This window comes from Apostichopus japonicus, chromosome 9 (genome assembly GCF_037975245.1).
Source record: "Apostichopus japonicus isolate 1M-3 chromosome 9, ASM3797524v1, whole genome shotgun sequence".
In the NCBI taxonomy this organism is placed as follows: Eukaryota; Metazoa; Echinodermata; class Holothuroidea; order Aspidochirotida; family Stichopodidae; genus Apostichopus; species Apostichopus japonicus.
The window spans coordinates 5,670,823-5,688,882 of record NC_092569.1 but is presented as its reverse complement, the minus strand read 5'-3'; the positions used below and the strand labels follow the sequence as shown (position 1 = coordinate 5,688,882).

Sequence of the window (18,060 nt, the reverse complement as noted above, 5' to 3'; positions counted from 1 at the left end):
TGAAATTTGATACCCTATATTTAAAACTTACGTCAAAATAATGGTCAGACATCAGTAACCTACTAAATCATCCATTTCTGCATGCTTTAATATTTCAACAAAACTTGGAGATATCTTGAAGGCAACCATTTAACAACAAGAGATTGTTTACATTTTCATACCGCATATCTGTTGATAATCTCTTATGGTTGGATTTGTCTGGAAAAGCTGAAGCAGTTCAAAGAAAATTGGAGATTGGGCGACAAACAAGCATATGTTTAGCAGAGTAATTTTTTGTAGCAATGTCCTGATCACCAGTGATGCCCAGGCAAGTAGCCAGGTGGGGAAGGGGGGGGGGGGTTTGAGACACAGTCGTGTGTACAAAAGATTACAATTCTCCTTAAATTGTTGGTGCCCCTCCAATACAATTCCTGGCGACGAACCTTGTGCCGCCCGCAAATATGACAAAATGTCAACTAATGGATGGTGTTCCGTGCTCAGAAGAGCAATTTAACTTTCTTACAACTATTTCAGAGAACTTTTGTTGAGATAATATTGAATCATCTAACATGCTATTGCCTTAAGTGTTTCATGATTACTTTGATGGGGGTGGGGGGGGGCAGGTAGCCTGGAAAAAAGGACTTTAGCAGTGTTTCTTCAGGCTAGACACATCAGCGCATACTGGTGACCTTTCATTGTATAAATTGGACATATATGCAGATTATATATTAATACTAAACTAACCACATTTTAACCTTCTCTTTCTCCTCTCTATCCACTGCTTCATTCATTCATGCATCTCTTCTCATCACCGCAGTCTCTCTGGCTGCCCTAACGCGGACAAATCAGCCGTCTTGCAGAACACGCAGGAGATCAAGTGAGTCACCATCAAGTGTGCAGTGCAATGTTCGTTACGTAATTGGTATGCCAGTCCCCTATAGACCGTTTGTGATCTGTGTGTGTCTGTAAACAAGAAGTGAAACCTTAGGTTTGGTATGTCACGGACGAGATTTACGTGAGTAAAGACAAGTTCCTAAAGATCGGTTATGTGAAAGACTGCATGGTTACGTGCAGCTCGAGGGAACTGTAACTTAATTGACATAATGGACCGAGTCGCTGTGTGTCTGCGATAAATGTAGGAATCAAAACATTACTAGCACATACAGATCGCCCGTTTCCTATAAGGGAGTACAGCAGTGTTATGTAAACAAGCTTGTCTTTTTGAGTTGTACCAACATACTAAAGTTACCTATTAAACAGACCAGGCATGGGTCCTGCTGCTTGTGTTATGGTTAACCTTTTCATGTTTGTTACAAAAGATGTCGGGTTTTGTCTGCAAGCTTGTTTCACAAAGATGAATTGTGATTCTTTTTCCGACAGTCAGAGATTTTCTTGTAAAATGAGCTCAAAATTGATGTGAGGGGATGATGTGGTATTTGGTTCTTGGTCTTAACATTCATCAGATGAAATGTTAACCAAGTAACATGGTCATCTTGTAGTTTATATGGGAGGTCTCTTGTCAGCCAAAAAAGAAAGAAGAGTAAAAAAATGTTAACCCTTGTTGTTGGGGATGTTGGTAGCCCAACAAATAATACTAACAATATACTGTAAATTTCTGCTTATTTAGTAAAATTTTTGTAGTAGAAACTGCAGCCTCTGTTCATTGTTTCATATCCAATCAATCTCCTTTGCTGTATGTGATGGTTCCTCAAGCTAACGGAATCCTCAATTTCTTGCTACCTTTTAAGCCATGTGTTGGGTTTGTTGCCAGGGGAACAAACTTATAAGCGGTGTGCGGAGACCAAAATTTAATCTTTGGTCTGCAAAGATTTTTCACAAATAATTTGGAGCAAATGATTTTGTAGGAGATCCCATATTGCCCATGTTCAAAGGATCCTTGTCATTTAGTTATTGTGGTGTCCTGTTTGTAATCACTAGTCTGAGGGATGCTGCATCCCCCTACCCCCCCCCCACTATACCACCCGGCCCCAAATACCAAGTCCAAATACAGTAGCAATGGGCCTGCTCTTTGGAAATGTTCAGTAATGTCTTATCTCCAGTTTCCAGTACCTTGAGCAGTTTTATATACAACACCGTCAGTTTGTTCTTTGGGCAAACTGAAAATGATAATTGGACTAAAAAGTGTCAAGTTTTACGTCATAAGTGACTGTCGGAAAAAGAATTTGTGCGATTATTTGGATAAGGGAATACACTGCAGTGAGAGCTCTCCATCTCTGGGTGTCTGGGAACACAGTCTTAAAAGTAAAAAGGCTCGAATTTCAGACGATTTTCTATTTACATTTTTTTGGTTGTAGCCTGAAGGCACAGCTGTACTATTTCCTTCTCTCTCACCAAGTTATCGCTTCGTTTTGCACCTTGCATTGCAACGAGAGTCTTCAAGACACCAAATTTAAAAAAAATACTTGTCCATGGAAAATTGCTTGGAAAAGATGTCTTTATAAACCTTGTGATAGCCACAGGAATTGTTTTTAATTACCTTAAGCCTATGCTAGAAACTCAACTTGGCGAGACAAATATGCAGAACTGTATTAAAACTCGGTGAAGATGGTTATCTGGGAGCATATATACATATATATGTACTTGTAATGAGACACTATGGTGACTCTGGTGCATTGAAAGCAATGAAACAGGATCTGAGGTCGAGGGTTCTATCCTTGGCCAGTCAAAGTAAGGTGGGTTTTTTCGTCCAGGAGAAATCCACAGTTTCACAAACTGTATCAGTCTTCCAAGTTGTAAAATGTCAAATTTAAAGCGCATACTTAACTTCCCTCATAAAACATATTAACATGTGCATTATCCCTTATATCAGGATAATGAATCTGGCAAAAACTTTGATACGGTAGTGGGCACGTCCTTCTCTATTTGTCAGCAGTCTAGGCTGCTATGCGATTTTGTTTCTGGCGATATTTTTTTTTTTTCCACAAATTTTCTGACATTATTTTTTACATGATTTCTGACATTACTTTTATTCTGGCATTATAATGAGTGAAAACTACATATGTGAATGAGATAGCCTTGAGGTGGAAGTTCCAAGCCATGTGGCATCTCCCACCTGCATATGTCTTTAAATAATTGCTTTCCCGGCTGGTATATTTCAGTGTAATAATATGGTCATAATATGAAAGAAAAAAAACAACAATAGTCAAATAAGATATGTATATTAAAGAAAAAAAGAAGAATCCACATGTACGCCAAAAACAATAAACGTAACATTAGGAGATGAACTCCAAGAGATACCACATAATGTTGACAGATATGGAGTACTGAATTTATTAAAATTTTCAATATTCCATTCCTGACAACATGTGGTCTCTGAGTTCATCTCCTATGTGATATAAATGTGTGTATTAGTGTGTGTATAAAGTATATATATATATACTTAAGAATGAAGATATTCCATATGTAAGTACACTGGTATTTAAAATGTTAAAGAAGAGCAAATAGGAGCAGAGGCGAATGGAGTACAAAGTTGTCGCAATAGAATTGAAAATCATATACGTGATACTGTAATATAGACATCAACAATAATATTGTTCCAACACATCTTTTACACATTGTAGATATACATTGCATTGATCATTACTATTGTTTATATTTTATTGCTGATAGTGTCTTGGTCATGGTACGTTTGTAAACGATGTGTTACGATACGGTGAATCGGTTGCTTACATGTTGCAAATTGTAACATGAATACGAGCCTGAACGATAGCTTTCATTTCCAACAAAGTTTCATACCGAAAACGTATACTTCCATTTAGCTTTGTGCTGTATCTGGCCACTGATTTACCTGGTGGAGATATCACAATGCTAAGTAGGTATTTATACTAAACTGAAGGTTACATTTCATGAAACCAACGTCTCTAAATCAGGCCTTTTATATTAGGTAATGCCTGTAATGAACAACTCTCAGACTGCAAAGAAATGTAAATGTTGCTCTACAAATGCTAAACCTTATTCTATTGAAGAATGTGATCAGACCATAAACTATGAACATTGCCGATTAGTCACAGACAGGAGGCTATGTGCATCCAATCATCCACGTCTTAGCTGGCAATTATTTCATAGAGAATGTTCTGTTTGTCTAGGATGAAATCGAAATGTGATTCTCTGTTTGTATAAATGTTTCTTTTTTTTTCTCTCGGGAGTCTGGATATACCCATATATTTATGCCTTACTGTAGTGATAATAATAATAGTATAATGTGCTCTCTGATATCAATTTTAGACTCTGTAGTCTTCAGTCGCGCATTCCGAGTCAAGCCTTGATCTCTCCTCTGCTATGTATGAATTGGTTTCAGCCGTTCAGTGGAGTCATTCTGGACAAGGATTCTCTCGCGTTATAAATGATGGATTTTAGGTTTTTAACAGCCTTCACACCTGCAGTTTATTATTGGGGGGGGGGGGGAGGTGGAAAGGGACTGCTATCTTATGTAGCATTAAAAAGAAACCAAAAAATTTCCTTTATTATAAAATCTGTCAATGTGACTGGTTGGTTAACATTTCAAATATTAATACTCTCAGGAAAGAATATGTGGAGAGTCCTCTGAGGAGATTTAAATGTTCAGAGAGCTGGAACACTTTCACAAATTGCTTGCCAGGGAAATAATAAGACTCAATTGCAACTGTTTTGATATCCGGCCATTGTTTTGATACCTATTGAACTCTTTGATGAAAAAGCCAAGTTTGGGGATGCATAACAATGTAAAGGTATAAAACTTTGCAGACTCATATGTGGAGAGTATAACTTGTACTGTTTTCTCATTGGATCTTTGACTTTGACAAATTTTGACACCAAAAATGTTGATGAATGTAGGTGCTACATAAGACCAGTGATGCACTAAGCGAAATTATTGTCCCCATTCTGTAAATCATTGTGTAATCAGTTCAGAGATTTACCTATGACCATTTTGCATCTAAGCCACCTTACATACACAAAATTTTATCACCCCCTCCCCTTAGACCTCTCCCCCGGACGGCATCCCCTGCAAGGGGTGACAAATTATCTGCCCCAGATACCAACTATTCTAGGTACGCTGCTGCATAGGACTCCCCATTTTAATTTAGACGTTTACCCCTTCAGTGATTATAGTGGTATTTTCTTCTGTCCTGACAGATGTCCCACGCCTAGCTGTGACGGCTCTGGTCATGTGACCGGCAACTACACATCCCACAGGAGTCTGTCGGGGTGTCCGAGAGCCAAGAAGAAGGGTCTGTCGCCGAGGAGGGAAGGAGAAGGAGGAGATGATAAAGATGAACCAAGGTGAGTTTACTTTCTCTGCCGAGCTGCTTCACCCTATCTGATCAGTTTGTTGAGAGAGAAGCTTGCTGCATCATTTAATAGTCAAATCCAGCCACTGATAATAGCTTTTTCAGCAGTACTTTGCATTTGGTTTGCCTATCCTATCAAAATCCTCCGAAACACTTGTCAGTGAGCAATGCGTAATCATGGTTCCATTCAATTTTAATACAGTTTGTAACCTAGAGACCTTTTTTTTGTATCAGTATTGAATCGCATATAAAAGACAACAATCTTTCCAAATGTTCAACTCATTTGCAGCTATTTGAAATGAAATATAACTTCTACTTTGATAAATTTACCTTTCTTTTGTGATATCTTAGTACTGAGTGGTGTTGAGGATTTATCAAATCAAGGCTAACAAGGTTACTTTAGTTTGTAAGGGCAGCAATTATCTGAAGCAATTGTTTTGGATTTTGTCTGAAGTATTGAAACCTTAGAAAAGAAGTGCGCTCATCACTTTAGCATAGGGGTAAAATCAGATACACCTTGGCCTAGCATAAACTGTAATTGGAAACAAATTGCTAGGTAACTTGGTAAGAAAAGGGCTTTAGAGCATTCACATGGGACTGACTTGTATTCACCTAGGTAAACATCTGATCTGTGGGGAGGGGGGGGGGTGGGGGGAAGTACACAAGTAGGCTTGTCTAAAGCAAGTGTTTGATTTTTTGTTGAGTGTTGAGTGCTATGAACTGATACCAAAATCCAGTAATTTTAATTAGCTTAACCAGTCAACCAACTTCCATTGCAACATTGTGAGGAATTGTCAGTAATTTTCCACATTTGATTTGATCAAGAACATGATGTGAATCAATGGAATATGAAAACTGTCTTTGGTGAGGTCGTTTTTTTCTTTCTGAAATGGAATAGAATCCTCAAATTAACTGCCGCTAATTAACATATTTGCTTCAACAATCTTGGATATGGTTTTGGGTTCGTCGATCGCTGGTGACTTATAAGATATGCTTTCGTAAAGTTATAGTAAAAATGACAATCAAAATCCTGCTTCAAAAGCCACTTCATGGTCTGAACAGTAGAATAAGAATCGCTTCATGGTCTGAGTGCCAGTAGAATAAGACTCACTTCATGGTCTGAATGCCAGAAGAATAAGACTCACTTCATGGTCTGAGTGCCAGTAGAATTAGACTCACTTCATGGTCTGAGTGCCAGTAGAATAAGACTCACTTCATGGTCTGAGTGCCAGTAGAATAAGACTCACTTCATGGTCTGAGTGCCAGTAGAATAAGACTCACTTCATGGTACGAGTGCCAGTAGAATAAGACTCACTTCATGGTCTGAGTGCCAGTAGAATAATACTCACTTGATGATCTGAATGCCAGTAGAATAAGACTCACTCCATGGTCCGAATGCCAGTAGATTAAGACTCACTTCATGGTCTGAGTGCCAGTAGGTTACAGACTCACTTCATTGTCTGAGTGCCAGTAGAATAAGACTCACTTCTTGGTCTGAATGCCAGTAGAATAAGACTTGTGAACTTCTCAATGTTTTCTTGTCGCATAAAATATAATCCCATGTCGATGGTGTCCCTTCACAAATAAACAGCACGTTGAATATTTTATTGACTTGTCTGGAATTTCTTTGGGCCTCGCACCGATTTTGTAAGGTTTCTCTCTGATTGGGCTATAGCATCTGTCGTTGTTTCATTTGTTGGACCTGCTTCGCTCCCGAAATCAGGGTTAAATTCTCTGTTGTTAAATTTGTGTATTCATTGTCTCTATATGTAAATTTAAAGGGAAGTGATGCTGAAAGAATTCCTGTTACTGACCTAGATATGAATGTTTCCTTGGCATCATAATGCAGTCAGCTTGAAGTATTATCAACATATCGGAAGTGTTGGTGTACTGGTGGTGCTGCAACAGTCTTCTTATACACCTTGAAATTTTATTTTCATTTTCCAGGCCTGGAAAAGTCATGGAATTTTGTAAAAATGACAGAGGTCATGGAAAAGTCATGAAATTTTGTAAATACTGTAATACATTTTTTTAATTGCAAATACAGGGGGTATGTATATATTTTATTATAATCGTAAACGACTTTTTCTGCAAACCGATGGTTAGGCGGGCAAGATTTTCCCATTGATATAGTGTGGTGTTAGGCTACCATGTGGCCGAAGATAGCAGTAATAATGTCTCTTTGTCTTTCATGTGCAGAAAGTTAATCAAAAGAAGTAAAGGCTAGGCCCTAGTGTACATACACAACAATCGTTAGGATATCGGGAACATAAGTTTCAGTAACTCTGCAGAATAACGATCAGTATGAAACAATCTTGGGAGTAATTATTGCATAAACAGTGCGGTCAGTTTTAAAACGGTTTTCTGCAGATGTCAATCAATAATTATGATGTTTTAAGCCAACTGACTTGTTTATCATACTGCATGGAGCAACAATTTTCTTTGTTAAACTGGACCTTGGGTTTTGTACTAATTTGGTCATGAAATGGTCATGAGAAAGTCATGGAATTTTATTTTCCTTATGGTGCAGGAACCCTGATCTACGTAGGAGTGCATAATACAATTGGCTTGGGGTAATGTTGAGATAGTGGAACTGTTAGTGTTCCAGTGGTGAAACACTCTTCTTAAATACCTTACTAGTCAGCTGTCCTCTATCCATCTATGTGGGAGTCGTAATACAATTAGCTTGGGCTAATGTTAATATAGTGGAACTGTTGTTAACTTCTTAAAAGTCATATTTGTCAGGTGTTTGATAGCCAGCTAGGGGGGAATGGGGCCTGTCATGATACTGGTGAAACAGCATATTAAAATATTGAAAGTGTTAATTTATCAGCTGTACAAGTCTTCATAAACATATTACTTGTCACAAGTTGTCAGGTGTGGGATACATAGGTTGTCTGTGATTGGCTACCTGTATACAGGTACGACATGCTATTAACATGTTGGAGGTGTCAGTCTTCTAGCGGTACCATACTCTCTTAAGCATCAAACTTGTCACAAGTTGACAGGTGTCTGATTCCCAAATGACGTGAGGTCGCCTTCCCTAAACACAATTTGGTGTGAGGTAATACGTTAATATATTGGAAACTCTGTTAGTTTAACCAGCGGTATAAAATACTCTTCCCGTTGCTGTGAGGTAATTGTTATTATATTGGAAACTGTGTTAGTTTGCCAGCGGTATAAAACACTCTTCTCGACTGTCTACTTCCATGTCAGGTGTCCGATACCCGGCTGTGTGGGCGCTGGTCATGTGACTGGGAAGTATGCCTCTCATCGCAGTGCATCTGGATGCCCTCTGGCATCGAAGGCAGGCCATGCCCTCGGCTTCGTCACTCCCATGTCAGAGGCTAATAATAACGTCTCCTCCACCCCTGTCAATGGTTTGGACACGCCAAACGGAAGTTTATCTCCCAATCCGAGTCTAGCGTCAGAGCAATGGAGGTACGGCAGTGTTTGTCATGTCTCTTTCGTCTCTGGTTGTTGTTGTTGTTGTTGTCATCTTTGTGACATACATGGTTCTCTTCAAGACCAGTGGTCATGACTGAGTGCCCACCCCCCTCTCCCCCCCTCTTCTTGTCCCTCCGACATCCTCGAGGGAGCGTTGTCCGACAGGAGATAATGTGGCTCAGACCACGAAACAAACCCAGTATAAGCAAGAATGCACTTTCCTTTTGGGTAATGTGTTAAAGCCGAATGATACGCTGGGTGCTGCTTAAATGGAACCAATACAATGTTGCAGTTTGCTGTGGTGAATGTCGCTAACGCTTCAGTGCATGATTCAAGAGGCTGGGTGAAACCCCTGAATGCTGCTTTCAAATAGTCTGGTCAATGTTTTGCCCAGCCATTGTCAGTGTTGTTCATATGCTTTTTACACTTTATTTATGAAGGTGGACGGAACCATGCATGCTGCTTTCAAGCTTAGATGGTGTTCGGGTTAGATATGGTCTCTGTTGTTCATGCTTTCGACGTCCGATTCTTGATTGAAACAAGAAAATGCTGTTTTTAAAAGACTATTGATATGGTTCCATGATGACCATGGTGTTTGCATGACTTCTAAATGCATGAAACAGTCAATGTTGCTTAATGACTTAGGTGATATTCTAGCTTGATACGGTTAACATTGCCTATACTGTTTGCATGATTCATGTTGCTAAATGAAACATTCAATGCTGTAATGGACCCTGGATAATATCCTAACTCTATATGGTTAACATTGCTTATATGTTGTTTGCATGATTCATGTTGCTAAATGAAACAGTCAATGTTGCTTTAATGGACCCTGGATAGCATCCTAGCTTTACATGTTTAACATTGCTTTTGTTGTTTGCATGATTCATGGTGCTAAATGAAACAGTCAATGTTGCTATAATGGACCCTGAATAATATCCTAACTTTATATGGTTAACATTGCTTATATGTTGTTTGCATGATTCATGGTGCTAAATGAAACAGTCAATGTTGCTTTAATGGACCCTGGATAATATCCTAACTTTATATGGTTAACATTGCTTATATGTTGTTTGCATGATTCATGGTGCTAAATGAAACAGTCAATGTTGCTTTAATGGACCCTGGATAACATCCTAGCTTTACATGTTTAACATTGCTTTTGTTGTTTGCATGATTCATGGTGCTAAATGAAACAGTCAATGTTGCTTTAATGGACCCTGGATAATATCCTAGCTTTACATGGTTAACATTGCTTATGTTGTTTGCATGATTCATACAGCTGCATGTAAAACCAGTGACTGTTTGCTTTAATGGGCTGTAGATAATTGACTAGCTTGATATGGTCTACATGCTCTAGATGCTTAATTGTATAATGCAGTATTAAGCTACATGAAAGAGTGAATAGTGAATTTTAATGGAGCCTAGAGAATATTCTAATATGATGAGAGGGGCTATGGGAACCCAAGGCAGGGGTTGGCTGGGGTTGATAATTATAACCTTTTTCAATATGGAAAATTGGTGACCCGTGAATTGTACTTTATTGCAAACAAATACATATATATTACTCTTCTCAAGAGCTATTGCAAACCTGAATGATATTATATATGCAAATCATTCACATTTGATTATTATGCAGTGTATATTAGGTTTTAAACAATATTCATTTTGAAAACCATTTTTAATTTGATGGTAATTTTGTAATTCTCTGTTTGAACAGCTGCCCTCTTCCTGGTTGTGATGGCAACGGCCATACTGACGGTGTGATGTCCTTCCATAGGAGTCTGTCGGGATGTCCGCTGGCGGTTCAAGCCATGAACCACGCTCTCATGAACAAGGAGGATCTCTTACTACAGAGTGCAAAACCAGTGGAAGGTAGTGATTGCCATTAGAGACACTTTGAATAAAAAATTTAATTTTGACAGATGACAGAGGCATAAGGAGTGTTAGCTCAGTGGTTAACGCCGATGCCTTTCAATCATAAGGTCCCTGGTTCAAGTCACTCCCAGATTAATCTATGTCGTCCAGTTACAGAGTTGTTGACAATTCATAATCATGGACGTTAAGTATGAATAGAGACTGTCTTCGGTTAGCTTGAAGCTTTGATAAGCCAATGAGGCTTCTTCGCGAGTTCCTGCTTGCAGGAGGATCTAAAATATATACATATAATTGTAGCATCCTAGTGAAATTTCCATACAGACTGTTTTCGAGATTACAACGTTTGAATATGACAAGTCTTGTTGTACCAAAAGTGAACTTGAAGCAAACAGGTGTGATGTCATAGAAGTACATTGACAAGTTTGATGTTTTGCTTAATTCTTACATCAAAAGCTTTCAGAATTGTCATTCATTTCAAATATGAAAAATAGTCATTGGTATATTGTTAAGTTCACATCACCATTTGCAGTTTACAGTTGGAAAACCCTCTCCAGTACAATTACAAAACAGTAACATGAAAGATAGAGCAAAACAAATCAGTTTGTTGTCAGTTTGCAACTATGATGTAAACAGCTGCTTGCTTCAAGTTTAATTACAGTACAAATTGTGACCATTTCAATAAGCAATATCTCAAACTCTCTATGTAGGAATCAGATGCAAATTTCATCATAATGGTAAGATTACACTCCTCTTACATTAATCAGTCAAAAATGAAATTTCCATTGGACGAACCTGTTAGTCAGTAGGGAACAGTAACATGGGAACTTATAGGGTGTGAAGACTCGCGCAAAAAGAAACGTCTAATGCCGGTAATCAGACCTAGTGTTAGACACCACCATGGATCCCAGAAAATACACACACACAGCTTGCTACCATCGGTAATTAGACACTAGTGTATAGTCAGTACATACAGCTGCGGTCAATACCCACAGCACAGTGTACAAACAATAAAGCGATGGACATCTCAGGTCCAGCTAAAGATAACAAGGTATCATGTTTCATTACTGTACTGTCTGCATTTTGTAGCGACATGAACAAAACGTCACTTGCAAGCAACAGAAAGTTAACTTTTTCAGATGGCCGCACACGGTTTGGGGCGAGTCTTCAATGCCTTTAAACCTTTAACCAACTGATGATTGGCCAAGTCGACTAGGTTTATTTGTGCAGCTTCATGGCCTGCTCTAATCTGTGTTCAGCTTCATTGTACACAGTTACAAGTTTTATGAACTGTGGATGTGAGTACGAGAGGGAGGGACCAACATCAGAAGTTAACAACAACAATGTTAAGCAGGTGTCTCTTGCAAGATGAAAGGTCTCTCATGAAAAAGATTTGAAAAACCATATAATGAACAGAAAAGTGTTTTTGAAATTGTAAAGCTAATGTATGTTACTAGCTTGTTTTGTCAGTGTTCAAAGTAGATGCCTAACTTGGAACAGTAGTCTCACCTTCACAAAATACATAACACAGAGTACTGAAAGGCTAGTGAGTGATTCAATTACCACCTTCATGGTTTGATTCATTTTGATGAAAATTGGCAGAAATTTATTCCTTTCTCATCTGGAAAGCTGCATTAACATGTGATGTCGTTGATGACCAAAACATCACATTGCTTTTCCTTGTTCTTTACTGCTTGGTATCTGAATATTAAAGTGTGTTTGACATGCTTAACCTACCCTGCATTAGATACATGTTCACAATGTTCAGGCCTGTTTTAATGATGAAACTAACCATCAATTATTCTGTTTCCTCATCTCCGTGTCTTAAGGTTTGGATAAAGACGAAGACCTGGTCTGCCTGGATCGAGAAATTCAACATTTACAGAGCACAAACTACCAGATGGAGGCTCAGCTGATCAGGTTACGGAATCAGATCACCTCCATGGAGAACAAACTGCAACAGACGGAACAGGAGCACAAGGTCATGGAAGAGAAACACAAGTCTCTATGTTCTACGCTAGAGGGCCTGTGCGGGTCCCTCCAGCAGTACGTAGCCACTGCCAGTAACTTACCACCGGTACCCGCCGCCAATAAAGAACAGGTCAATAAGAAACTCTCGCAGCAGGCCATTGAATCGTTTCTGGCGGGAGTCAAAGAGATTCAGCGAGATTACAGCCACCTGAAAACGGGGAAGGTGGAGGTGAAGATAGAGAGACCGGATCCGCAAGAACTGCCGCAGGGGGGTAACACCGACCCTGTGAGGGCGTCGCCGGGGGTCGTAGCCTGACCTAGAAACTCTGTGTGAGATATTTAATACATGTACAGATGAGAAGAGAGTGACCTATGTGAACTCTATAATCTGAGTCAATTGCCAACTGGAAATTTTTGTAATAATCTTCATCTTCCTTTTAGTGATCCCCCTCCCCCCTTTTGTTTTGTGTTTTTTTATGATATTTTGTATTCTGTCAAAGGGAATAAAAGCTTCTTTATTCTTAAGTACTAGCCAGGGTAGCTTCTGTGTGGTTTTATTACTGTATGGGGGGGGGATTCTAGGCTGTGGTTAGATATTTTTAAAGGGAGGGAGAGGAACTGGTACTATCTTCATTCATGATTACTGCATTGAAGTGATCCTGATTGTCCTGTTGTTGGTGGTTAGAATCAAAGAAAGGTTTCAAAATATATCTGGTGGGGGCTAGAATCTCATAAGATCAAAGAAAGGCTTGAGGAGGATAATTCTGTATCCAAACATAACACCTCTAGCAGATTTACAAACATCTCTAGCAGATTTAAATGCACCAAGTTTGGTTACATCTCCAGTGTGTTGACACACCTTCTTTTCATACTTACCTGCTCAGTTGTATGAGCCTTGAAATACCAGATTTCTAGCCAGGATGCTGCATTCTGCACAAAGGCGTTGTTTAAGTTCATTGCGTTAGTTAAAGGCAATACAGAGGAATCAGCATCCTCTGGGATGAAGATAGGGTGAATGGGCTATGATCAAGATGGTCAACCAGTCCCTCTCATATATATTGTTATAGTAGAGTTTAACACAACAAGTAGTGTTTATGACACAGCAAGGGACCAAAGCAAAATTTAGTCATCGTGAAATATAGAGTAGAATTGTTCATTTTGTTGTTGTTTTTGTAATTGCACTTCCAGGATATTTAGTTCATCACTTGATCAAGTTTATCTATTATTTACTTAAAACGAACATGCTTCATGTACCAATCATAGAGTCAGTTGTGTGCTATTAGCTGGTGGAAGAATTTAGGTACCGTTAAAGCTGAATATTCTAGCAGCCCTCGTGGCTTGAGATGATTGATTTTGCCTCTCAGCTGCTGGTGGCCTGCGTGGCAACAACTGTGACTGTTTTTGCCTCTGAAGGAGCTTGATCATGTTGTTTGAAATATATCCACAAGTCCGAGCTGGCCGAGTGAGATTATTGTCAAGTACCAGTGAAATAGTTGTAGAATACAAAGCTTCTTTTTCGTACATGCACCCTCCCTCCATTCTGTGGTTAATACCTGGATGTCAAGTACATTTAAATCATAACAAAATCTACTGCCATCTGGGAAAATAGGATTTCAAATGGACAAACAGCTTAGGCTTGTGTAAGATTTGAATTAAATATTATTTGTCCGGGTTTTAATCCATTTTGGTTGTACTTGCGTTGTGTATTTAATCCATCAGTATGTGAAGCCACTTGCAATGCATTCTGGGAGTAGGATGTGAGACAGAAGTTGGAAGGGGAAAGGGGGGTTGTTCACAATAGGGGAGACATCCTATACATTGTAAAATGTGAGTTTACCTTGATCATGAGGTCCCTACAATAATGAGTTTTATGAAAGTACACAACATCATTACACCTCAACCTTTCAGATGTTAGCCCCTACTAAAAGCTGTTTTTGGAAATGCAGGATAAAGAGTGACGATAAAACCTGTCAAAAGTTGATCAGTTCTTTTCTTCTTTGTTTTTTTTTATTGTATATATAATATATATGTATTTAATATTAGATATATTTCCGAGAAACAAATTGACAATATGTGATAGTATCAGCACTTTCCCTATTCATGATGGGTGCTGAATATTCACGAGTCATTCTCATGTAAATTGCAGATTATCAGTAATGGTTTTTGTACTGATCATAAATTTTTGCTGTTAAAAATACAACTTTCAGAATTTGGTGATAAAATATGTCATGGAGATTTGAATAATTCGTACATAACAATTTTTTTATATGATAATTATTATTTGTTTCTAGTAGCTTCTCAGTACTCTTTGTATTGAGATCATTCTAACATACAGTAAATTCATTGAAATGACATTAGTTTTAATAACCGTTAGTAAATATTTTGATGATCTTGTACAAGCTACTCGCTATCTGAAGTCAGTGTTGTTGTTGTTGTTTTTTTACGTACTCAGGAAAGTAATTTTTGTATGTTTTGCTACCCAAACCTTCTTTTCCCTTTTGTAGTTGCACCTCAAAGTTGGAAGGAGAAAAATGTTCTGAGGGGATCTGTGTATCCTGTGAATATAATTTATGTTTTAATTGTAATATAGTTGTTTATTGGTTATATAAGTTAGGAGAGTACTTTAATACTTTACTTGATCTCAGATGGACAGGTTCATCCATGCTCCTAGTTAAGATTGGCATGAGTATCTCTGCTCCTATCTGAATTGGACAGGAGCAGGAATGCTCCCTACCTAAGATGGGCATCAGTATCCCTGCTCCTATCTGAATTGGACAGGAGCATCCCTGCTCCTATCTGAATTGGACAGGAGCATTCCTGCTCCTACCTAAGGTGGACAGGAGCATTTCTCCTCCTACCTAAGGTGGACAGGAGCAACCCTACTCCTATCTGAGTTGGACAGGAGCAGGAATGCTCCTACCTAAGGTGGACAGGAGCATCTCTCCTCCTACCTAAGGTGGACAGGAGCATCCCTGCTCCTGTCTGAATTGGACAGAAGCAGGAATGCTCCTACCTAAGGTGGACAGGAGCATCTCTCCTCCTACCTAAGGTGGACAGGAGCATCTCTCCTCCTACCTAAGGTGGACAGGAGCATCTCTGCTCCTATCTGAATTGGACAGGAGCAGGAATGCTCCTACCTAAGGTGGACAGGAACATCTCTCCTCCTACCTAAGGTGGACAGGAGCATCTCTGCTCCTATCTGGCTTGGACAGGAGCAGGAATACTCCTACCTAAGGTGATCAGGAGTGTGGCTGTGCCCACAGGAGCACCTCAGGTTGTAACGAAGTTGGACAGGAGCATCTCTGCTCCCAATCACCAGTGAAGACAGTGTGGAAATAGGAACTTTAAATGTCATTGTGTTTCAGTTTACTTAGTATAAGTTTGGTCCTGATTATTAAGCCTGGCTGTTGTAGAGAGACATAATGATTGGGCTTCAAGATCATTGTAAGAAGGCTGTTTCAGTTACCTTCTGTCTTTGGTGCAATATGCGGACTGTGTTGATGCTACACGGGATTGACACCATTATAGGAAGAATTATAGTAGCATGCTCGTTGGTGGTGCAATGCGTGTTGGAATAAACATAATCTCTTTGGAATGGCTTTGTGCAGACAGAAAAGGTTGACTGATTTATGGTTAAACTAGGAAGTACAGTACTAAAGTTTACTCTGACATCTAGATGTCTGGGAGTTTAAGTTTGTTGAACATAAAGAGCTAGACTGCAATTGAAGAGAAAACAATTGGGAGATGTCCAGCCACCCAACATCACTGGAAATGAAGGCATTGTTATGGAGTTTAAGTGCCAAATGGTATGTAAACTTTATCGTAATTAATGTAGCTTCTGTACATTCTTTGTTCCAATTGTAATTCACATGTTTGGTGTTGGACAAGGTTGTTTATTTATGAGCAACAGGCAGGTTGGAGGATAAGTGGGGAGGGGGGTGTTATTTTCAGACATGGTCTTCCGGTTCACTTACTGGTCTAGACAGGGCTCGTGGTCACCTCGTTCAAGCATCCATGGGTGGATTGGCCTGCGGGCGTACCCGCTAACAACTGGTGTGTCTCCTGGTCCAAGGTGTGTGTGGAAGACATCTCTATGTTGAGGCAAAAGGTTCTACTTTGAGGTGCCAAATGTGCTGTCTCTGGCAATATGAGATTAAAACTGATTTCAAATGAAAAGCCCTGTACGGTAATACATCCTCGAGGCTTGTAGTTCTGTAACAGAATATATTTTAAGTACCGAGTTCACTAAGTTCTAACAGGATTTTCAAATGCTTATTGACACAAATTATCCCAGGGAATGGAATTCAGAAATAGAAAGAATGAATGAATACAATGCAGCCAGCATACGTCAAAATGGTTTCTCTTGTAAGCAGGTTAGGTTTATTTCCATGTTCAAAATGATTGGTCAACTTTTATTTTTGTGAGTTTGTTTATAAGACATTGTGTCAATTGTCTCCTAAATTTCCTACATTTGTGTTATAATTTCCTCCGATGCTTTCCCTCAAATGTAAGTGAAGTTTTTTAATAATATATTGCACATTTTTTTTTAATGTTTCACCATTTTACCGACACTTTTCTACTATCTCATAGATATGAACTGTTTCCCCCCCCCCTCCACTTTGTAGGGAGGATAACCTTTTGACCTTGCTATTTTTATGATAAATACCCTCTCATCATATATGTGTGCTGATATTGTTGTGATAAACCATCCTGTTGAAAACATTGACTAGTCAACTACCGGCCATATTTCAGGATACCATTTCTTGAGCAATTCGTTTATACATGCCGGTTCCTCATGTTACGTTCTTGGTCTATGTATTCAGAAACGACAGTGATTCATGTGCAATATTGTTTAACATGAAAATTATGACCAGACTTTTGGGTGGCTTTTGTTTTCATCTTTTGTTGTTATTTGTTCGTATCATGCAAGTACCTTGTTGGCCTATGACTGGGAAATTTTATGTATAAATTATGATCGATAAATTTATATTTATTGACTATTAAGCTTCCATATGGGAATAATCTTTTACCAAATGGTTATTGGAGGTGGTTGTACCTGCCATCAGAAAATTATCACCAAGTTAATGGTGTAGTTTGTTATTTCCTTTGCTTTACTCGCTTACCTGTCTCCCCCAAACTTAGCACTCATGTTTAAACCGTGTCTGCTAGAGTGGTCTGGTGACCTTCACTGTACACCTTCAGTGACTGGTCAATGACCCTCAACCTAAGACCCAGAGTTTCTGGAAGTGCTTACCACACAGGAACTTTATCAAGTTATTAATTGCTTGAATCTGTGAACATCTCTACTTTCGCTTGGTGCTTACCACATTGTTCCACTAATTTCAACTGTGTCACACCAACATGATAAGGTTTTTTTTCTTAGGGGTGGGGCAGATTTTGATTCCAAGTGTCATAATTTAGCAGGGGGATGTGTAACAGTTGTGATTATTTCTGCAGCTACTTTCATCCCTCCTACCCTTATATATCCTTGTATAATGTA

The 18,060-nt window shown here is 39.0% G+C and overlaps 1 protein-coding gene across 10 annotated transcripts in view; it reads left to right on the top strand.

Annotated features, from left to right (window-relative positions):
* LOC139973483 (uncharacterized) overlaps positions 1-17,435 on the top strand; it is a 117,315-nt gene extending 99,880 nt beyond the window's left edge. For all 10 annotated transcript variants that reach the window (XM_071980201.1, XM_071980196.1, XM_071980195.1 and 7 more), the window contains 5 exons: positions 797-856; positions 5,113-5,259; positions 8,484-8,708; positions 10,435-10,589; positions 12,419-17,435. In XM_071980201.1, coding sequence (XP_071836302.1) covers positions 797-856; positions 5,113-5,259; positions 8,484-8,708; positions 10,435-10,589; positions 12,419-12,876 — 1,045 coding nt within the window. In that variant the 3' untranslated portion in view covers positions 12,877-17,435. The remainder of the gene's footprint in view (positions 1-796; positions 857-5,112; positions 5,260-8,483; positions 8,709-10,434; positions 10,590-12,418) is intronic.
* Positions 17,436-18,060: the final 625 nt, after the last annotated feature.